This window comes from Doryrhamphus excisus, chromosome 1 (assembly GCF_030265055.1).
Source record: "Doryrhamphus excisus isolate RoL2022-K1 chromosome 1, RoL_Dexc_1.0, whole genome shotgun sequence".
Taxonomy (NCBI): Eukaryota; Metazoa; Chordata; class Actinopteri; order Syngnathiformes; family Syngnathidae; genus Doryrhamphus; species Doryrhamphus excisus.
The window spans coordinates 9,573,006-9,595,532 of NC_080466.1; the positions used below are offsets into that span (position 1 = coordinate 9,573,006).

A 22,527-nucleotide genomic window follows, 5' to 3' on the forward strand; every position below is an offset into this window, starting at 1 on the left:
TGCATTATTTTTTCCCCTTTGTGGACACACAAATTTTTTTGTTACACAGATTTTCCCTCTACATTTCGGGTTCCGGACTGGGTCGCCCAATGCTTGCTGGCTTAAGATGTTATGTAATGGACACCACCAATAATGATACTCACATGTGCAGATCATAATAAAACATCATCACATGATTGTGGTCTCACCTCCTTGCAGAGTGTATTCAGTGACAGGGCTACTGTAGACACCCAGGCCAGCTCCAGTGTAGGCAGCCACTTGGATTTGGTACTGTGTCCATATGATCAGGTCCTTCAACAAACAGTAGTTGGTCTCCGGGCTGCTGATGTTTTTCTCTTGGTAGTCACCTGGTAGTCCTGCCAGTTGGTACCTAAACACACATTCACATGCATACATGGTGAGCTGTGTCCTCAGGTTGATGACTTAAACCTATACTCAGCATAGCTAAAAAATCGGTTCTATTCATAAAACATATAATACATAGGGTAGTTCTTTCTATAGTGTGGTTAAATTCGCAGGGTAAGAAGTCAGCCGCAAGGCAACCCTTCACCCCCGTCCTGCGCACCCCCCATGGTCCTACATGTATGTGAAGTGGTGCAGCGAAGTGAGAAGTACAGGGGGCCCACACGCCCATCCCGCATCACATGCTTTTTAACAGAAATCTGTCAATATTGTTTGGCGGCTGATCGATTGAACTAAGACACTTTTAAAGTAAATGTCATTTGTATTCATTTTATTTATATTGTTTGTAAGACGGCCGGCGGTCGAGTGGTTAGCGCGCAGACCTCACAGCTAGGAGACCAGGGTTCAATCCCACCCTCGTCCATCTCTGTGTGGAGTTTGCATGTTCTCCCTGTGCATGCGTGGGTTTTCTCCGGGTACTCCGGTTTCCTCCCACATTCCAAAAACATGCTAGGTTAATTGGTGACTCCAAATTGTCCATAGGTATGAATGTGAGTGTGAATGGTTGTTTGTCTATATGTGCCCTGTGATTGGCTGGCCACCAGTCCAGGGTGTACACCGCCTCTGGCCTGAAGACAGCTGGGATAGGCTCCAGCACCCCCGCGACCCTCGTGAGGTAGAAAATGAATGAATGAATGAATGTTTGTAAGACCTGAGTTCAATCCCACCCTCGGCCATCTCTGTGTGGAGTTTGCATGTTCTCCCCGTGCATTTGTGGGTTTCCTCCCACATTCCAAAAACATGCTAGGTTAATTGGCGACTCCAAATTGTCCATAGGTATGAATGTGAGTGTGAATGGTTGTTTGTCTATATGTGCCCTGTGATTGGCTGGTGACCAGTCGCCCGAAGACAGCTGGGATAGGCTCCAGAACCCCTCATGACCCTCGTGAGGATAAGCGGTAGAGAATGAATGAATATTGTTTGTAAAGAATCCAGCTAAATTCTGCATTGGATAAGTTAGCACTTTACTATCATCCAGCCCTGGTCTACTGGAGCCAAGAGGCACATTAATCCATCTCTCAGCATTTTCATCTGCATCTCTAGGATTGCCTTACATTGGATACAGTGGCTGATTCAGCGTGCTAAAGATGCCATGTCACACTCTTGCACAAAAACCTGGATGCATCCAGTGAGAAGGAGCCACAGGAGATCAACAGGATGTTTTTATGGAGGTAGGGAAATAAACACTGTGACACTTAGATCAGAAGGTGGAGCAGAGGTGAGGCGCAGGAGAAATGGGAAATAGAGGGGGAGTAAACGTGCAGCGAGGAGTGACAGACAGGCTGGTACAATAAGAAGAAAAGAGGCGGTGGGAGACCCTGTCCCATGAAGCTGAAAAGAGTCGGGGGAGTTTGTGCTATGATTCGAGAGGGAGCAGATTACACAGTGAATAAGGATAACAAGCTCCTTGCTTGAGCTGGAGTTTTATGTAAATGTACAAAGGGCAGCTGAGGCCACAGATGTAGATGACCACCACAAGTGTGTGACTGAGGAGTGAATGAAAATGGTTTTGGGTACCTTGAAATGTGATATATCAACATTTAATCATTCATTCATTTTCTCTCACGAGGGTTGCGGGGATGCTGGAGCCTATCCCAGCTGTCTTCAGACGAGAGGCGGGGTACACCCTGGAGTGGTCTCCAGCCAATCACAGGGCACATATAGACAAACAACCATTCACACTCACATTCATACCTATGGACAATTTGGAGTCACCAATTAACCTAGCATGTTTTTGGAATGTGGGAGGAAACCGGAGTACGCATACACAGGGAGAACATGCAAACTCCACACAGAGATGGCCGAGAGCGGGATTGAACTCAGGTGTCCTGCGCGCTAACCACTCGACCGCCGTGCAACCGAAAAACTAATCCATTATTTTCAATTCTTTGAACTGAAGCTATGGTTTGCCATGGAAATTAGATGTGAGTCAGCACGGCACAACCAGAGCTCAGACCTAAATCCAATTAAAAGTCTGTGAGGTGATTTGAAGGTGGCCATGCACCCCCATAATTTGACACATAAGGAACATTCTTTTGCATAAGAGTGGGCAAATATAAGTCAAGATGTACAATTCTGCTGATGACCAAAAAGACTGAAATTATTGCTAAAAATATGTTTTTGTTGACTGTCTCGGTTATCGTATTGGCAAACAAACTAGTCAGTTTAGCCACTTCCACGGAAACGAGTGCCCAAACAAAGTATCCATGGCATGGCATCCATGGTGACTCAGTCCGTGTGAAGAATGGAGAGTGGTTCTTTCACAATTGGGACACTACAAACAGATTCCAGGAATTGAATGAAAATGATGAACATATTTGTTTCCTATCTTCCTCCTAATAGACGGTCAATGGCACTTTCGGACAAACAAGATATTCACACACACATCAGCTTTGACTTGAAATATATCTATTCTGATATATTGCGGACCAAACCACCACCTGTGATTGGTTAGTGTTGTTGTTTTGGGGGTGTCCAAAGTCCAGCAAAGTGACCCGCAGTACATTCTAGAAATTTAATTAAACCAATAAAAAACAACAGCAGCAATAAAAGTGTAATAATAATACACTGTGTCACCTAAAACACAAAGTTCAGCTGGAAAAAGTTTGGACACCCCTGGTCTAGGGCATAACCGAGTACTCAAGTCATTGAAACAATAACCTTCAGATTAAAATAATGGCTAGTTGCAGCCCCTACTATCATGCACATACATTATGGAAATGTTTTCATTATTCTTAATATGTATGCCATTATGTCACCATATGATTTCTAGGAGATTATAGCATGGTAATGTAGCTGGTACAAAGGGCTGGTGGAGGATAAGAGCAGGTCGCTCTTCCCAAATGTTTTCCAGCATGCAGCGCCCACTGTGTTCTCTCACACAAACATCTTTGTTGCTCCAGAAAGTGACAAGTTTTTTAAAACGTTATTCATAATGTTATCGTTTAGGAAACAGAACGGTCTTTGAAACATTTTTTTTTCCAGATCTGGAAATTGATAAGGTCAAATTCCATACTTGTGTGTACCTGTTCCTTTATCACTTGAGAACCACTTGCTGTGTATAAAAAAAAATAGTGTTGCACTGCAAAACAACCTGCATAACTCACAATTACTTTCATTGTGTACAATCACAGCATAGCCAATGACATGTACTGCTAAATAATTCGACATGTTAATACCAAACACATATTATGTATGAGATTATATTTTAACTGTGTAGGAGGCCAATGCGTATGAAAAGTTATATGCACAGGGAATAATATAGTGTTTGAGTGAGTGTGTGTGGCATAGACAGAACGTTACAGTTGAACAGCGTAGGTGGTTCTGAATGCTGAATATGAATGGTGCAAATATCATACAGCGTTATTGCATTGTAACTGTGCAGTATGACATGGCCATGCTTAAGAACACATGGCTACATGCGTCCATGGTTTGATATATCAAATTTCCCTTTTATAAGACCATTTTATTATTTTATTATTTTTTTTTGGGGGGGGGGGGATTTTGCAAGCATACTATCTTGAGTAATTGTGTAGACTGTTAGAGCCACTAATGGTAGCTTCCCTTGTTACTGACATAGTGGCTTCCACAAAGAAGTTAAAAATGGATGGTGGAAAGCCACAATTTAATATGTTATGAAATGAAACTAACTATGCAGTTAATGTGGGGTTCAAATGCAGGTCACTAATATATTGTTAGCTGGGCAGTATCATGTTTTTCAACTCATTGTAACACTTCTTTAAAATGATGCAAAATAAACTCTTCTGTGAGTGTGTGTGTGTGTGTACCTAAGCATGTATCCTCTGAGGACTCCGTTGAGTTGTGATTCTGGAGGAGGTTGCCACTGGACCATGATGGACTGGTTGGTTCGACCACTGGCCACAATATTCTTGGGAGGAGCACTCGGGGCCTCCTCTCTCAGCATTAATCTGAAAGAGAAAGAAAGGGGAACATTGTTAAATTATGAGAAATAGTATTTTTTGCATGACTGGTCTACCTGTGCTGATGTCTAATAGTCCACTCAATGTTGCCTCAAGGGCTTTGGAATAAATGAACCATCAATTACATACAATTGACAGAATTTTCTAAATATATTTTCACTGATGGATTATTCTCTATGTGGAGTTTGCATGGTTTCCGGGTACTCCGGTTTTCTCCCACATTCCAAAAACATGCTAGGTTAATTGGCGACTCAGAATTGTATGAAAGGTATGAATGTGAGTGTGAATGGTTGTTTGTCTATATGTGCCCTGTGATTGGCTGGCGACCAGTTCAGGGTGTACCCCGCCTCTCGCCCGAAGACAGCTGGGATAGGCTCCAGCATAATGAGGATAAGGGGCATAGAAAATTGATGGATGGATGGATTATTATGCCCATTTTTATTTATGATGAGACTCTGAGTTCAGGTGTGTTCGGAACTGCTGCTACTTACTACAACAGATCATCTCGCATCTTAAACAGCCATTTCTTCCATTCATCATTCTCCTGTCACAGCTTTGCAATGTCATGGTATTCATTTGTTTGTTCAGTATTGTTCACTTAGTATTTCAAACAATCACTGCTGATGCTTATGATGGAAGTGCTTCATCATCTCCTGGGAGTATTTGAGCTGACGCTGTCTCTTTCAAAGTGCAGAATTGCTATTGTATTTCATTCCCTTGTCAGGAGACAACAAAAGAGCATTTTGTACAAAGTTGTCGCAAATTAAGATTGAGATGATGACTTCCCTGCGGTTTTACATTTCTGACCTGTTCATACTTTTTGTTCAGTACAGTGGAACCTTATGTAATATAAAACACTCATTCATTCATTTTCTACCGCTTTTTCCTCACGAGGGTCGCGGGGGGGTGCTGGAGCCTATCCCAGCTGTCTTTGGGCGAGAGGCAGAGTCCACCCTGGACTGGTCACCAGCCAATCACAGGGCACATATAGACAAACAACCACTCACACTCACATTCATACCTATGGACAATTTGGAGTCGCCAATTAACCTAGCATGTTTTTGGAATGTGGGAGGAAACCGGATTACCGGGAGAAAACCCACACATGCACGGGGAGGACATGCAAACTCCACACAGAGATGGCCGAGGGTGGAATCGAACCCTAGTCGTCCTAGCTGTGAGGTCTGCGCGCTAACCACTCGACCGCTAATATAAAACATGATATACTGTAATAGTAAACTTGCAGCAGTTCAGTGTATATTATTCTTCTCTTGTCATGTTTCCTTGTTGAGGCTGCTCCTTCTTTTGGGGAATTGTGGAAAAGCCATAAGAAAGCCAAAGAAAAAGCAAATCACATGCAGGTAAAAAGTTCTGTGTGATGTGTGCTGTTGGATATTATTGTAATAAGCCAGAAAAAACCCAACTCTCACGCACTATGTGATGTCATGCGTGATGGAGGTTCCGTGAGAGCAGGGTTTCAAAGTAAATATAACAAATTCACCTTTATCATTACTTTTTATGTACAGTAGATTGTTTTGTTCCCTGGGAGAAACCACTTTTCTAAGTTTGGGGCATATTTCCCCCCATAAAATCAACTTTGGAGGCTCCACTGTAGTTACGGCATTAATAGTAGAATTTCCGTTCAAGCAGGGTGATCCCGCCTGAGCTCTCACCCTCTCACCCTCTGTCTCCTTAAACTTTATTTCCAATTTCCTCACTCTCTCTGATCTCCCCTGTTTTTCTTCAGGCCCATTTGCAAACTTTCACCTTTGTCCATCATATCCTCTGCCCTCAATCATTTGACTCACGCGTCTTCTTTCTTCTTCTGTTAACCCCACTCGACGTCCGACTCGACCTGACCCGACCTGGGCTGGGGAGTGATTACAGCTCTCAGATGCCTTGCGGCAAGGGGGGATGCTCATACTGTAGGCTAGCCAGCATGTGGCTTTGCTGTAAGCAGCTCAGCCCACGTAATCACAGCCGTATGTGTCCACACACAAGCATCACATTTGTCCCTAAACTTAAGTCATGGCGCTACATCCGATGGCCTTTTTCCCTTTGCACGGATTAGATTTAACACATCTCCCTCTGAGTGATGCACTAAGCTACGGAGCCTTGAGCGCTGTGCTTGTGTGTGAAGCTGTCTATGATTGTGTGCCTTGATATATGCACACTCTAGTTAAAACTGTTAGCTAGAGAGTCGCAAAGGTGGACGAATGGCACAGGCCGGTGGTTTTATGGCCGTGCTTTACTTCTATTAGGACAGGCACTGGTATCAGGTACACACACCCTCATATATATTTATATATAGTCCATGAATGAGATGGGGTTGTGTGTAGCTGCCTGCAAATAAGCAATACATAATCTTCAGTGCTGCAGCTTTCGACTGAAATCGATGATCCAAATTAGCATGCCACACATGCACGCACACACACACACACACACACACACACACACACACACACACCCCGAAACTACTGAACAGCTGCGTTTCCTCACACAGTTGCACCTACAGCAAAACTCCTTGTGAATTGCCTTTATTCCCGCCCAGCCGTTTAAGAGTGAATATTTCACATCAAGTGGGTTCAACAGAAGGACGTTAACTTCACATATACACAACTTATAAACCCCAGCCGACTCCAAGCCGCTCTGGCACGGCAACACTCATCCGCCCGCATGCACACATACATACAATATATGCAGCTACAAAACAAGAACTCATAAAGTTTGTCTGACACACTTTATCTGTCCCCTGCTATTCAAGAAAAGAGGAAGGTTTTTTTCTGGATGAGATTTTGTGTGTTTTGTGCAAAAGTGTGTGTGTGTTTGAATCCCCATGTGGCAGGAATTAGCAAAAGTTTCTATCTGTGTCATCCTCCACTAGCTAATGCCCACACGCTTTTCCCACCAAATCCACATGTGCGTCGACTTTTCAATGAAACGGTTGAGTTGACCTGCATTCAAATGAGCCTATAAAATGTCAATTTATTACAAGTAGGAAATGAGGACACAAGATATTGAAAAAAGATGAAGCATGATGGAGGATGTTCGGACTCCAGTTAAAGGTTGTAAACACAAAATGAGATGACACTAAATGGTTCAGAGCAAGAAAATGTTGAATAATTATTGAAAACATACCAAGTACTGTTTAAGACCTTTATTAAGACCATGATGACTCAAATTTAAGACGTATATTCACAGTCCTGCATGCTAAGTTTCCATCCACCGGCTTCATTCATTCATCCATCCATTTTCTACCGCTTATCCACACGAGTGTTGCGGGCGTGCTGGAGCCTATCACAGCTGTTTTCGTGCGAGAAGCAGGGTACACCCTGGACCGGTCGCCAGCCAATCACAGGGCACATATAGACAAACAACCATTCACACTCACATTCATACCTATGGACAATTTGGAGTCACCAATTAACCTAGCATGTTTTTGGAATGTGGGAGGAAACCGGAGTACCCGGAGAAAACCCACGCATGCACAGGGAGAACTCCACACACAGATGCCCTAGGGGGGAATCGAACGCGAACTGTGGCCTGCGCGCTAACCCCCGTGTCCACCACCCTTTTTAAGAATATGATGACTAAAATTTAAGGCACATGTTCACATCTGTACATCCTATGTTTCCATCCACCGGCTTCAACCATGCGTTAAATCGTTCGCTCTGGAGCCACACATTGTTGACACATCTTGTACAAGTGAATCAGCTTTTCTCAGCGTGAGTTGAGCTCAATATTTTATGACTGGGCTGAATGGATTTATGGTTATGTTACAGGGTCCTCAAAATTGTAAATATTTAAAAGCAAGACTGAAGTTTCTGTAATGCCTATAAACTATGAACACCTTACAAAATCGTATTTAAGACATTTTTAAAATGGATTATTTTACATTTTAAGGCCTTAAATTCAAATTAAAATGAATTAACAAGGGTCACAAGGGTCGTGGGAGGTGCTGGAGAGGCGGGGTACACCCTGGACTGGTGGCCAGCCAATCACAGGGCACATATAGACAAACAACCATTCACACTCACATTCATACCTATGGACAATTTGGAGTCACCAATTAACCTAGCATGTTTTTGGAATGTGGGAAGAAACCCGAGTACCCGTAGAAAACCCACGCATGCACGGGTAGAACATGTCAAGTGCCTAGCTGCGCGCTAACGCGCTAACCACTCGACCACTGTGCAGGAATTAAAATCAATTATTGGATTTTAGACTTTTCAGACTCCACGGTTATCCTGATATTACAGATCAGTAGACAAATAATAACATTTCTTTTCTGTTTTTTATTTTTATTTTTCCTGAGTGCAAAAAGGTGGAAAAGTGTGGAAACCTATATGAAAATAGTGGCTACTCCGCGGCTTCAAATGTGCTGCAGATGTAATGAATGAGCAGTTCTTCTACCAAGTGAAGAGGGTAAACTTGGGTATTGTGTTGAATGACAAGTAGCAAAGTGCTTAAAAATTCAATTAAGTTGCTTTACCGTGGGGATTTCAAAAAGTCACTGGGAAAGTTCGATAACAAAACTGCGTGACATATGACACGTACCTCCAGAGATCTGAAAAAGGATTATTTATTCTATGTATATTTTGAAATTCTCAGTAATACGTGAAAAAGTAGATTTAATCATGGACATTGGAAAACAAATTACATGAAAATCTGAAGGGAAGAACATCATTTTATTGAGCCGCTATGACATTAAATGTAATTGCATCCTGTGAAATAATTTGCAGCGGAAGTCATTGTAGATGTTTGCAAAATATGCTCACAGGTTTTGCTACACTGATAATACTTGCAAAGTACAGGGGCGATAACCACCATCACGTTAATTAGCGTGAAAGTGCTCCAACACTTTCTGTTTTGCTTCTAACACAAACCAGCTGCAAAGAAAGAAGCTGGGCTACAGTTATGGGACCAATTAATTATGTATTGATATCTAAAAATGTGGTTTCCAAATCATTGCAATTGTTAGCTTCAAAATGCAAATGGAAGGAGTGAGTAGGGATGGGTATCGGACCGAATTCTGTCAGTATTACCGGGAACCGACTCAAGTAAAATCAAAAGGTACCATGTTTTGGTTCCTAAACGCCAGTCTGGGTGGAGTGTCATGGCGCCGCTGTTCACTACATTCAATTCACAAGGCAAGATTAATAAAAAAAAATGTGTAGTTGATGAACGACATTGTGTCACATTTCTATGCCAGCATGTGCTATCACTCATGTTTAATCTTGTTCCACTTTTTGTTTACATTTATTGGTGGTATCAAGTTACCTACGGGCTACAATTCTATACTGGCATAACCAAGGATGTTTGTGTGTGTGTGTATTATGCATAAACCTCCAGGTGGGATGATTAGAAAAAGTTGCTGCTCTTATCTCACAAAGGTTAATGGAATATTTCAAAACAAATCAACCAAACCAGAAAGTGTGACTGAAACAATTAACACTTCACATTAACTCTGAGTCGGCTTAAAAATTCTGGCATGTAGTCCGACCGCATTTTAATATTGAAAGTCAAAAAATTGGCTTTATCTGTGGTTGATTAGTGTGTAAAGTAAAAGCAAACATTTGTGGCTTTGTTAGGTGTGTTATATGCCTCCGAATTGGTACAGGGTTAAGTTGTTGTAAAATCTTAGAAAGCTCGATGATATGTGCACTTCCAAAATATTCATCAGATTAATAGTAATAGCTTCATTTTGGTCCATTTCTACAACCCCCCCCCCTCAAAGTCCACTGAAAAGTAACCCTGTATGTTAAGATCATCAGGGGGTGGACTGACTTCTAACCTGCAAGTCACTTTGGTTTCAGTTGGTCGATAAATACTGCAGAGGTGCTAACCTGGCAACATGTACATACTGTACTTCCTCTTTCCAAGGACTATGGACACTATCGGAAATATTTCTAGATGCCTCTACTTATTGTGAGAAAATCGATTGCTATGCAGCAGCTACATTCATCATGACCTAAAGCTTCACTTTTACATTGTTATCGAGCACTGCCTTAATACTGTTGGGCATAGAATCCACCAGAGTTGGACATGTTGTTACTGGAGCTGGTAAATCTGAGATACTTTGTGTCCTTCTGCTTGAGGATGCCCTGCTGGTGTTCAATGGGGTGCAGGCCTGGAGATGACATACTTCGCCACCTTCACAATTTCTCATCATTCATTAGGGTTGGGTGATCATTTTTATGTAGCGGTATACTGGAATAAATTCTTGCAATGATAACTTGCAGAACCCCGACGCTTTTCCAATGTTAAATGGTTGTCTTGAACAGTCAGAAGCAAGTAAGCAGTAAGTAACAAATTATGTTTATTTTGTGTAAGACATGGAGCAAAAGTGCTTGTCTGTGTAGCATTATAGAGTGTGCATCTAGGGAGAGGGGTTACTAGGAGTCATTTCCCACCACAATTAGTGGCTATATCCAAGTTTTTTAAAACACCGATAGTCCCGCAAAACTCATTGGACGTTACAGATGGTGTACCAAACCTAATGCTAAAATGCTAAAAAAAAACTTACCATTGAAAGACATCTTGAAATAACCTTTTTTTCTTGAGAAACTTCAGACTGTCCAGTCTCTACTGTCATATCGGACTTGAGATGCAACACATATGGCTGTATGTTAAAAACGGACATTTTAAAAAGACAAATCACCCTTTTAATATCAACTTCTATACTGTTTATCAAGTCCTATTGGCAGCTAGCAGCACAAACCGGAAGTCCTTCTAAGCACTCAGTAGAGTGACCAACCACAGCGGAGTGGGCATGGGGAAGCGTGCCGTGGGTGGCATACATTAAAACAGACCATTTTCGAGAGAAGCACGGAATCCCAAAAAATACAGCTGAATAGGTGCAGATTCTGGATGAACTAGAAAGCTGTCTGTGCTGTTATCGTGTGTAGCTGCTCTGGAATTAGCGCAATAGGTCCCCCTTTAAAAGAATAAAGTTAACAATCCTAATCCACTGCTTTTTAAGTTCTGTTATTTTTGGGAATTAGTTCTGGTAATTCCTGTTTTTATGAGCAGTTTGAATTGGAAACTTTAAGGAATGAATTTATTTTCCATCCAACATCTGCGACATGGTTATCAACTGTCAACTGAACTGTAGACAAGGCAATTATCTTGGTACACATTTTTACATTTAAAGTTATGAAGTGATTAGACAAGCAAAGTAAATGTTAAAATTGAAGAGCACTGCTCAATTTTTAAACTCTAATAAAGCTTTGTGTCATCAATATTCTGCACTACTTTTCCGCTTTGGCCACGCTGCAAAGTACTGCTGGTACAAGCTGCAGGAAAAAAAGGTGCATCTGACTTCTCCTGTGTGCACCAAAGGCTTTTTGGCATCCACAACTTGTGTCTCATCCCGGCCGGCGTCCAGGAGATTAAAAGCATTGTGCGTGTGGTCACATACGAGGCAAACGCTGATGAAGAGCCATATCCATCTGCTCTGATCTACTGACCACTGATGACTTGTCTGCTTGCCAGTCTTTCATTTGAGAAGGATCAATCTCCTCTCTTCTGCAATGCCTCTAACAGCCTACTTTGTGCTGCGGACCAGGTGGCCCGCTGCCTGATGGAAAGAATGCACTGCGGCATTGCAGAGACAGACGGCACCGTACGGCAAAAGATTGGCAATCAGAAAACAGAGGAAAAGTCAGCAAAAGTTACGGTGAAGTAGAAATTAAAACTAAAAATGAAGGAAACAGAATAATGTTCACGGATTCATCTGCTTGCCAAGTCAGCTCCTCATGAAATACGTCAAAAGTACCTTTGTCCAGCATAACATAGTGAGGTTTCTACTTCTTGTTTTTGTTCCATTTCTGTTGGCTTGATAGGAATCGAACAGCTTTTTGTGAGCAAAGAGCTTTAATTTGAGTCTTCTTTTCAGTGCTTTTGTACATGCACAAAAAACCCTACTTATTGCATACACATAAAACTAGCTTTTCAACACCTTAATCAGCGATACCGTCTCCACCATTGATTAATCTAAAGATTTTTGCTTGATTATTATTGACACAGGAGGATAACTGTGGTTTATTACACCTGAGTTCAATTTCTCAAGCCACACTCTGGCTTGATTGTAGCCAACCGCAGTGAGCGCCATTATCCAAAAGTGGTCCAAACACGGAACTGTGGTGAACCTTCCCCCAGGACTGCCCTGGCCAACCAAAATGACCCCAAGAGCGCAGTGATGACTCATCCGAGAGGTCACAAAAGACCCTACAACAACATCCAAAGATCACTAGTCTCAGTTAAGGTCAGTGTTCATGATTCCACCATAAGAAAGACACTGGGGAAAAACAGCCTGCATGGCTGAACGAAAAGAACAATAAGGCTTGTCTCAATTTTGCCAGAAAACATCTTGATGATCCCCAAGACCTTTTGGAAAATATTCTGTGGCATGACAAGACAAAAGTTTAACTTTTTGGAAGAAAAAAAAAAATCATACCAATAACCAAATATGGTGGTGGTAGTTTGATTGTTTTGCTGCTTCAGGACCTGGAAGACTTGCTGTGATAAATGGAAAATATCCAGTTATTTGTTTGTGACTTGAAACAAACTTAGGTTCTGCAGCAGGACAATGATCCAAAACACACCAGCAAGTCAAAATGAAGACTTTGAAGTAGCATAACCACTTCAATGTGGCTGAATTACAACAATTCTGCAAAGATGAAGTGGGCAAAATTCCTGCACTAGCAATGTAAGAAACAAATTTTTGACTAATGCTAATATTCCATAAAATACCATAGTAAGGAATGTTCAAATACTACTTAAAGTTAAGTGAGCTTTTATGATGGCAACAACAGTATTTTTGGTTATCAGGATGCATCAGCTGTTGTGTCCTTCTAGTCTTTATAATCACTATTGTCAACATCTCCCAAAATGCTCTATTTTACAGCGTCTATTGCTGAGATGCGTATGAATAACATCTGGCATCTGTCAATGACCACATCTGGTCTATTGTGTGCATATGTGTGTATTCATGAGCACAATTGTTAAATTGTGTCACACCTCCTCCAAATACTCTATCCTGGTGCATCTAGGCGAGAGCATCATCATTCCCATCAGTGTTTGGTCTTTTCACATCTGCACAACAATGGAGGCACTTACGCAAAAAAGACGCGTCGCCCATTTTTACACCACTAAATTCCCCCGGACTGGCAAGGGAAATACACATTTGAAAACACAAGTGCCTGCTTCTAAATTTTAATGGATTTTTAACAAAAAGCACAGCTCCCATCAAATTAAAATGCAGCCGTTTTATTCATATTCTGAATCCCTTGTCCAATCCCAGCTCTAGGCAATAACACACAGTCTGTGCCCTCTGTATGGACCTGGCTATACTTATAGTACTGTCTTTTGACTTCAGTTTATCTATGTTGAGTCTGTGTAAAGGCAGCAAAATTCTATTTTATAGGAATTACAGCAAGTACTAGACAGCAAATTGGTTTCATGCTTGTGGGAAAACATAGAAGAGTGGAAGAACCAAAGGGCACGTGCCAGCGAATGATAAGAATAAGTTGGTCTTACCTCTGTGTCTCTGCGCTGTATTGTCCCCTACCCACTTGATTGACAGCGCAAAGTCGGAACTGATATGTCCTGGCAGGGGTAAGACCCCCAACTGACATGTTGGTCACTGTGGGGTCGACCTCCAATAGGTAGATCTTCCATGGCGAATCTAGACATGACAGAAGTGAATGGTTAAGGACTGAAAGAAGGAAAAGCTGCACTGAATCATAAGGAAGCAACATCTTGATTGATGAGACAGTAATGAAGGAGCACAGATGCTGATGTATACTGCCATCTGATCATTGTATTCTCCACCTAAAGATGTAACGGACAGATGTGCAATTCTCATCTCACTGGCCATGTGTGTATTTGTGTGAATGACAGGTGTAATGTGCGAGGGTATGCAAACAAAGCCCGGCAAGTAAATATAATAAAGTCAATGGGTGATGTATATATACAGCGTATTACTAGAAGCAATCCCACACATTTATTGTGTCATATAAGTGTGGGCGCACACACACAAAACAAAACAACCTTTGTCCATCCCTCCATTGCTGGCTCATTGCCGTTCTATTGTTCTCCTTACATTTCATGGTATTTTTTTCATTGCTTGTACAAAAACACTAAACAGTTGATGATGAGTTGCTTGCCTTCAATTGAGAAGTTGGAATTTCTTGACAAAAAGCGACCTATTATGCGTTTTCCACTTTTCTGACATAAATGTACAGTCATGGAAAAAATTACGATAATGGTAATGTTTTTATTTCATTTGAACATGCATCAGATTACAATTGAGTGCATCACATAATCAGTTCACAGTTCCACATGTCCAAAAGGAGTAGGAAGAAGCAAAGCTCATTAAATCCTACCCCTCCATCTGGTACTTTTACACTCAGTAACTGTTACATTTGTTCACATCCTGCTTTCCTAATATAGTTCAAGTTTTTTAATGTTATTTTTTTTTATTATATTTTTGTCACGTACGGAAGTACGAGGTGATATGACCATACAATGACATAATGGGTACCATAGTAAGTGTCAATATAGTGATATATATAGCACATCATGACTGGTTTGAAAAAAAATCAAACATACAGTGTGTTATGTGAGCATAACTTTTAAAACTGTGTGCAAAGTGCAAAATTCATGTAACAGAAGAAGAAAGGAAGGCAGTGTAACCATTTCTTCATTCTTTATCGCAATGCCTCTCTCCCTCTGTTTCCCATCCGAAAGGGACACAGCCTGCTGTTCACACATCTGTGCTGACAGAGGGTTGAGGGACAGGATGACAGAGGTAAGAGAGGACAGGGTGCATTAAAATGTATTTATAGGGAATGCGGATATACATTTACGTAGCAACACAATTCTCCATGCGTCTTTCCTTATAAATGAGCCAGCGTTGGCGCCTGCTAGACAGCAAGTGAACAGCTGATTGCTGCTCAGGGACAATAAATTAGAGCCCAGGAACAAACACACACACACACACACACACACAAAGCATACATACTGTTCTCTGAAAGCTCCAACAGATAGTTGAGAAGCGGCGAGTTCCCATCAAAAGGGCGCAACCAGGAGAGGAGGACGGAGCGGGAGTCTGAGTCATTGAGATGTGCCGCCAGGGATCGAGGAGAGTGTGGTAGCTCGCTGTGCAGGAGAGGACACAAAAATAAAAAAATATAGAAAATAACAGCACCTTTTACTTGTTGCAATTAATAAATGCCAGCTGTATTTTTTTTAAAAAAGGAGATTTAAAATGTGCACACACAATTTGACACATTCATAAGCTCACATACAATATGACCACACAGTAATGGATGCAACTGTAGTTTATTACAATGATCTGTTGTTCTTTTTGTTTATGAGTGTTTCTACGTTTTTAATATTGAAGTGTCTTTGTGATGGAGGAAGAGGATGACAGACAGATGAAGGCCATGTCATGTTAAAGGTGGCGGTGGAGTGGCACTTCAAGAAGATTTGAAGACAGAGGAAGGACGAGGGGAAATGAGAATGATGTTTTCTTCTTCTGAACTGACATGATCACATTAATTAATGGATGAGCAGCAGAGAATGTTGAAGCACTTACCTTCCCACAGGCCACACACACACACACACACACACACACACACACACACACACACACACACTCACACAAACATGCCCACAATGCCACCGGTGAACACATGGATGGGTCTTGTGAGAGTTGAACCAATAACCTGCTGCTAATTAGTCTGTCTCCTCAGCCGCCAGCGTCTGTTAGCCTCTATGACCCAATGATACTGAGCAAACGAGAATGTCACTTACGCACACACACACACACACACACACACACACACACATACACAAAACAGGAAATCTTTAATTCAACATCCACGTTTTTCATAGACATAAACATTGAGCCACACTGTTTGACATGGAAGCTCTCGTCTAACTAAAATTCCAAAGGATATGGACATAGCTGTGTGTATGTGTGTGTGTGTTTCCTATACTCTCTGCTGCCCTGCAATTGTATTAATATATCATAAGTAACGCTTATAAATAGATTATACAAGCGCTTATTAATATCTAAAGACCCCCTACCTGCTAGTGTTTTCTCACAGCGCTTTTAATGAGGCAGTGCGGGGCACACTTGAAATATGTATGTGACACAATTTAATATTAGCGTCAGACTTGCCCAGTCATTAGGGACTCACATTTGACACATTTGTGCAAAAGCAATTATTTCTCATTTTTATAACTCTTATTAGAATAGAATAGGCTTTTACTGTCATTGCACCATTAGTTATAATACAATTTAAGTAAAAGAAACACATATTTTTGCATTAAAACAAAACAACAACAAAAAAAAACATCAGTTTGGTTTTGGATGGTAATGGACAACTGCTACTCTGCATGACATGTCTCCAGTGATTATTACATACACGAGGTACTATTTGTAGTACTGAGTTAAACATATCATTTGGGTGAGGCTGCATGACTTTGTTCGACTTACATGACCTCCAGACGTGCAGAGCGGGAATCGTTGCCCGCTTTGGAGGTTACAATGCAGGTGTAATCCCCGATGTCCCCTGACCACGTCTGACCAATAGTCAGGGAGCCCTGGCTTACAGAGACACGCCCCCCACTGGTTGGAAGGACAGGCAGACCACTACGATACCACTTGAAGCTACAGCAGAGGAGGCGGAACACAGGAACAGATTTATTATGACTGACACAGGCTCTGTTAGTCATTACACACGTATTTAAATGAGCATGAACACTCAATATGACAACTAGGTACCTGACGTTGACTCTGGGGTCATGTGTAGCATTGCAGGCCAAAACTGCAGTGGTTCCTTTGATTACACGTAGGTCAGAAGGGGGGACAGAGATGACTGTACGGCCTGCAAAAAGTAAGAAACAGAACAGAAGAGTTTTATTTTTTGTCTTGAGTGGCTCTGATTATATCTACTATATTGGCTAATATGAGTGATATGAGATGCCTTTTTTATACCATAGCCACAAAACTCATTTATAAAAGAGAGAATCCTACATTGTGGACATTCACTTATTACTGTCGGGTCTGGAAGCATTCATTCATTCATTTTCTACCGCTTATCCTCACGAGGGTCGTGGGCATGCTGGAGCCTATCCCAGCTGTCTTCAGGCGAGAGGCTGGGTACACCTTGGACTGTTCGCCAGCCAATCACATGGCACATATAGACAAACAACCATTCGCACTCACATTCATACCTATGGACAATTTGGAGTCACCAATTAACCTAGCATGTTTTTGGAATGTGGGAGGAAACCGGAGTACCCGGAGAAAACGCACTCATGCACGGGGAGAACATGCAAACTCCACACAGAGATAGCTGAGGGTGGGACTGAACTCGGGTCTCCTAGCTGTGCAGCCCCATATGAAAATAACCTACATTTAATTATAACAACCTAATTAAAGTACAAATAACTATCACTGAAGTATAAAACTTAAGTTAAAGTGTAGTGATATTGCACAAAATATATAAAGCTTAAAAAACTCATATCTTACAATAAGCAGACACTTATTTGGTAAAAAAGTGATGGACAAATAACAAATATCAGTTCCACTCTGGGTTTCTAGAATAGAATATCTTTATTGTCATTGTAATGATACAACAAAATTTCCTCTCATACTCAGAGTACTGCATCATAATGAGTGCTTCTAATATTTTGGTGAACATATTCACCATATTCATTATAATTATACATTGCTAAAGCCCGTTTTCCAACAGCTAATTAATAAACACTTTGCTACAGGTCTTATATTGCATTACATTATAAGTATACATTACATTATATAAGTTGCAGGTGTACCAAATGTCTAAGATCTCAGCAGCCTGGTGGGAAGTGTAACACGTTGAACAAATTGTAGCAGGCTTAAATAAGATTAGTTAAACATGACACTGTGTTATTCAACATGTGTATATGCAAATGTATGTTGGTGAAAAATCAATTACTGTTACCAGTTGAGCCTGGAACTACTGGAGCAAAACGGTACATGAGCGTGCTTTATCTCCTACAAACAGGCGCTGATAGGGGTGTCCCCCGTGCTTATCATTGTCTTTAAAAGTGCTGACTACCTGAAATTAAATTCCATTTTTTCATTGCTCTGTTCAGAGAGAATAAGAACCCTGGTGACAAATACATTTGGGTGAGGGCATCTGTTACGTCACAAGCTCATTCACTGCAGAGCAGGCTGGCGTGACCTGCACGATTTAGATGAATCACAGAGCAAAGAAGCACTGACGGCAGCCATACTGCAGGCTGCGGCCTAATCGAATCCAGCAGTATTTAATCTAAGGCTGGCGCGATAAATGTAAAAATGACCCGTTCAATACGTTTACCAGCCACTCAGTCATCCACCTGCCTGGCCAATCACATGATTTATTCTCCATCGCATCTGCCCATTACATCGATAAGCAATCACGCGGCTGTTTGCTATGCTGAACTAATGCCACCCGACAGCGATGGCTTAATTAGTGTTCCACATCGGTTCAGCAAATGCATATTGAAGGATGTAATGGAAATTTAATTTCATCCTATGCCAGGGATGTTATCGTCATCCCGGTTTGTTATTAGCTGGATTATGCTAAATGCTATAATGCTATTCTACCTATTTCCACAAAACTCTTTGACATGGACTTAGGAAGAACCAATTAAATTTTGGGGTGGATTTTAGTTTTCACTTTTGTCAATACTACCAGACAAAATTGACATATGCCATAATTCCTGAATGAATAAAGCATGAATCGTGACAAAACTAGGGCTCGTGCTAGAGGTGTGTTCCGGTAAATGAAGGTGTACAATTTTGTGGCGATCTGAATTTGGATTTTTGGCCTCACTTGAGGTTAAGTGCCATTCTATTTTTGTACGTTTTTACCTCTGCCAAGGACGTTAGTATGCTTTCATCATGGTTTGCTCCACTGTACCATAAAATGGTCAAATCCAGGCATGCAGGAAGGGGGGGATCAATGAAGGTGTTCAAATTGATACAGATAAGCTTGCCTAGTGGAGGTTTGTACTAAGTGCTAATTAGAGTTGCAGAGGGGTGTAACTGGAAACTTTGCATGGGAACTCAAGATGGTTGACTAACCGAGTCGTTCAAAACACACAACTTTTTTTTAACTGAAGCGGTACTCACGGGTATTGAGTCTCCATTGCCTGTTCCTGTATGAGCTGCTCGCTGACTAACTAAGAGCTGAGCACTTGAAGCACCCCGGAACTCACAAACCTCGACTCGCTCGTTAATGCCGGCATGAAGGTGCTGACAAGTGAATCATGAACCAAACCTGACAATGGGGAGGTTGGATTTCTTGCACATGTGCGAGTTTCTCGGGTCATGTAAACGCTGCATTGAGAGCTGAATGATAATTCAAAGGCACCGGCATATTGGATATGTCAAGATAGAACGGGGAAAGATGCCAAATTCATGTTCTGCATGGAATTGTACCAACTGCTTTACAGTTCAAGCAAGATCTTATGGGATTAGCTTTCACAGATAAGGCAAAAAAATAAATAAATTTGGCCATTATAACATAATTTGTTGACTTTGTGCCATAATGCTGTGGATTCCCGCAGTAAAACCCACCTCTGTAAAAATGTGCTTTATTAAATTTGGTCCATTTTCTTGCAATGTTTAAGGGGCAGCTCTACCACATCCAAACGTATCAGTGCAACGGCCCAAACATCTCAATTAAGTGTTTGTTTAGTGCGTATATACTGTATGTTTATGGGCGTCTCCATGTGAGGGTTTTTTTTTTGCACATGCCCGCTGTGACATCTCACTCGAGTGAAGTGAGTACTCAGGGTGACTCATAAAACTCAAGTCAGTAAAAGGAATTGCGCTTCCCATCACTAATGGGAACTATTGCCTTTAGAACTATACAAAGTCATTTTATAGGAATTAACTACATAATAAATCCCGCATATACTAGCATAGAAATATTTTTTGCACACCTATTGCCAATCATGTTCTTATTAGTGTGTTACTTACTCCAGACAGTGAGTGTGGCTGTGCCGTTGATGGTTCTCTCCAAGTTGGAGGCGATACAGGTGTATTCTCCCGAATCCTGGAAGCTGACAGGCTGAATCTGAAGACTCCCCGACTGCAACAGCATGAATCTGGGTACCTGGACAGAACCGCTAGCCAAAACCTGTGATCCTACATAGAGAGGGAGACGATTAATTAGCAAAGGTGTAAAGTTAAGAACATGAGGTTATTTAATGCAGTTTACAGTAATCCCTCCTTTATCGAGGTGATAAGTGAATTTTCAAAAAGTAGGATTCCTTATTTATCAATCAAATATTTTCATAGCGCATGGAAAAACCTATTTACAACCTTATATTATTCCATTATTAGAGCCTTCTACACATGAAATAACACACCAACAGTCACCTTTAAACTCATATTACCGGATATAGTAGAAATAATCAGAGGAAATAAGCCATTTTAGACATACATAAGACTTGTGCTCATGTGTGTTGAAATAAATGTGTGGAGGACAGGAAGTGACGTCAGGGGTTCCAATTATCGGCTTTAACAGTAACCCATGTTATTATTACTATATAATGTCTAATGTATAAAAGGCTACAAACCTTAACCCATATAATGAAATTGTAAAGCACATTTATTTACAAACTGGCTAACCTTTTTAATGTGATATCAGCCTATGCACACATTGCTACAAAATCTTCTACAAACTGTAATGCTTGTGATTAAGGAAGATGTAGTCACCCATGCAATTCAAACTGCATATGTAGATATTTCTATGACACTCTTGTTTACACCGCATGTTCTGAACTAGTGGGTCAAGAGAGAGGCTGAGCTGTCAACTGATGACCACTAATGATAAGTTGGATTAGATGGCGGTGGAAGATGCCGGGCAGACCTGGGAGACCTAAACGTGAAGTGAATGTGCGCTGTAGATCCCGTTTGTCAAACTCTTCAGCTCTACACCCTTGCAAGGATACTGAAAGATACATAGGAGTTTGCCCAACCGGTCTACATGTGCTTTTTGGACTTGGAAAAGATAGTCGACCATGCCCCTCCTGGTGTCCTTTGGGGTTGCTCCTGGAGTACGGGATTAGTGGCTTGCTACTTCTTGCCATTTGTTTCCTGGTTGACATTGCTAGCAGTACTTCCAGTGAACGCTGGCCTCCGCCAAGGCTGCCCTTTGTCACCGATTCAGTTCATAATTTTCATGGACAGAATTTCTCGGCTCAGCCAAGGTGTCAAGGGAGTCCAGTTTGGAGGCCTTGGGATCTCGTCTCTCCTATTTTCCGACGATGTGGTCCTGATGGCCTCATCAGGCTGTGACCTTCAGCGTTTACTGAGACGGTTTGCATCTGAGTGTGAAGCTTCTGGGATGAGACTTAGCACCTCCAAATCAGAGGCCATGGTTCTCATTTGGAAAAGGGTGGAGTGCTCCCTCCGGGTTGGGAATGAGGTGCTGCCCCAGGTGGAGGAGTTCAAGTATCTCGGGGTCTTGTTCACGAGTGAGGGAAGGTTGGAGCATGAGCTTGATAGGTGGATCGGTGCAGCGTCCGCAGTAATGCAGTCGCTGTACCGAACCATCGTGGTGAAAAGAGAAAGCTTAGCCGGAAGGCAAAGCTCTCAATTTATTGGTCTATGTTCCCATCCTCACTCACGGGCTTAGGGTCATGACTGAAAGAACGAGACACGGATGCAAGCAGCTGAAATGAGTTTCCTCCATGGGGTGGCTGAACTCACCCTAAGAGATTGAGAGTGAGGAGCTCAGTCATCCGGGAGGGGTTCAGAGTAGAGCCACTGCTCTGTCACATCGAGAAGAGCCAGTTGAAGTTGCTTGGGCATCTAGTCTTGATGCCTCCGGGATGCCTCCATAGTGAGGTGTTACGGGGATGCCCAGCAAGGAAAAAGACCCCAGGGCAGACCTAGGACACGCTGGAGGGATTATGTCTCACAGCTGGCCTGGGTGTCCTGGGTAACCTCCTGGTGGGACTGGAAGTGGTGGCCGGGGACTGGGAAGACTGGGCTTCCCTCCTGAGACTGCTGATCTGATCAACCTCCATGTGCAATATTAAGGGCTTTAAATGCAATATACTAGTT

At 41.9% G+C, this 22,527-nt stretch overlaps 1 protein-coding gene across 3 annotated transcripts in view; it reads right to left on the minus strand.

Moving 5' to 3' along the window:
- The window catches only part of sdk1b (sidekick cell adhesion molecule 1b), a 260,867-nt gene that overhangs the window by 63,030 nt on the left and 175,310 nt on the right, over window positions 1-22,527 (minus strand). For all 3 annotated transcript variants that reach the window (XM_058079957.1, XM_058079948.1, XM_058079965.1), the window contains 7 exons: window positions 20,434-20,601; window positions 17,200-17,302; window positions 16,912-17,085; window positions 15,430-15,566; window positions 13,944-14,091; window positions 4,251-4,391; window positions 189-370 (listed from right to left, as the gene is read on the minus strand). In XM_058079957.1, coding sequence (XP_057935940.1) covers window positions 189-370; window positions 4,251-4,391; window positions 13,944-14,091; window positions 15,430-15,566; window positions 16,912-17,085; window positions 17,200-17,302; window positions 20,434-20,601 — 1,053 coding nt within the window. The remainder of the gene's footprint in view (window positions 1-188; window positions 371-4,250; window positions 4,392-13,943; window positions 14,092-15,429; window positions 15,567-16,911; window positions 17,086-17,199; window positions 17,303-20,433; window positions 20,602-22,527) is intronic.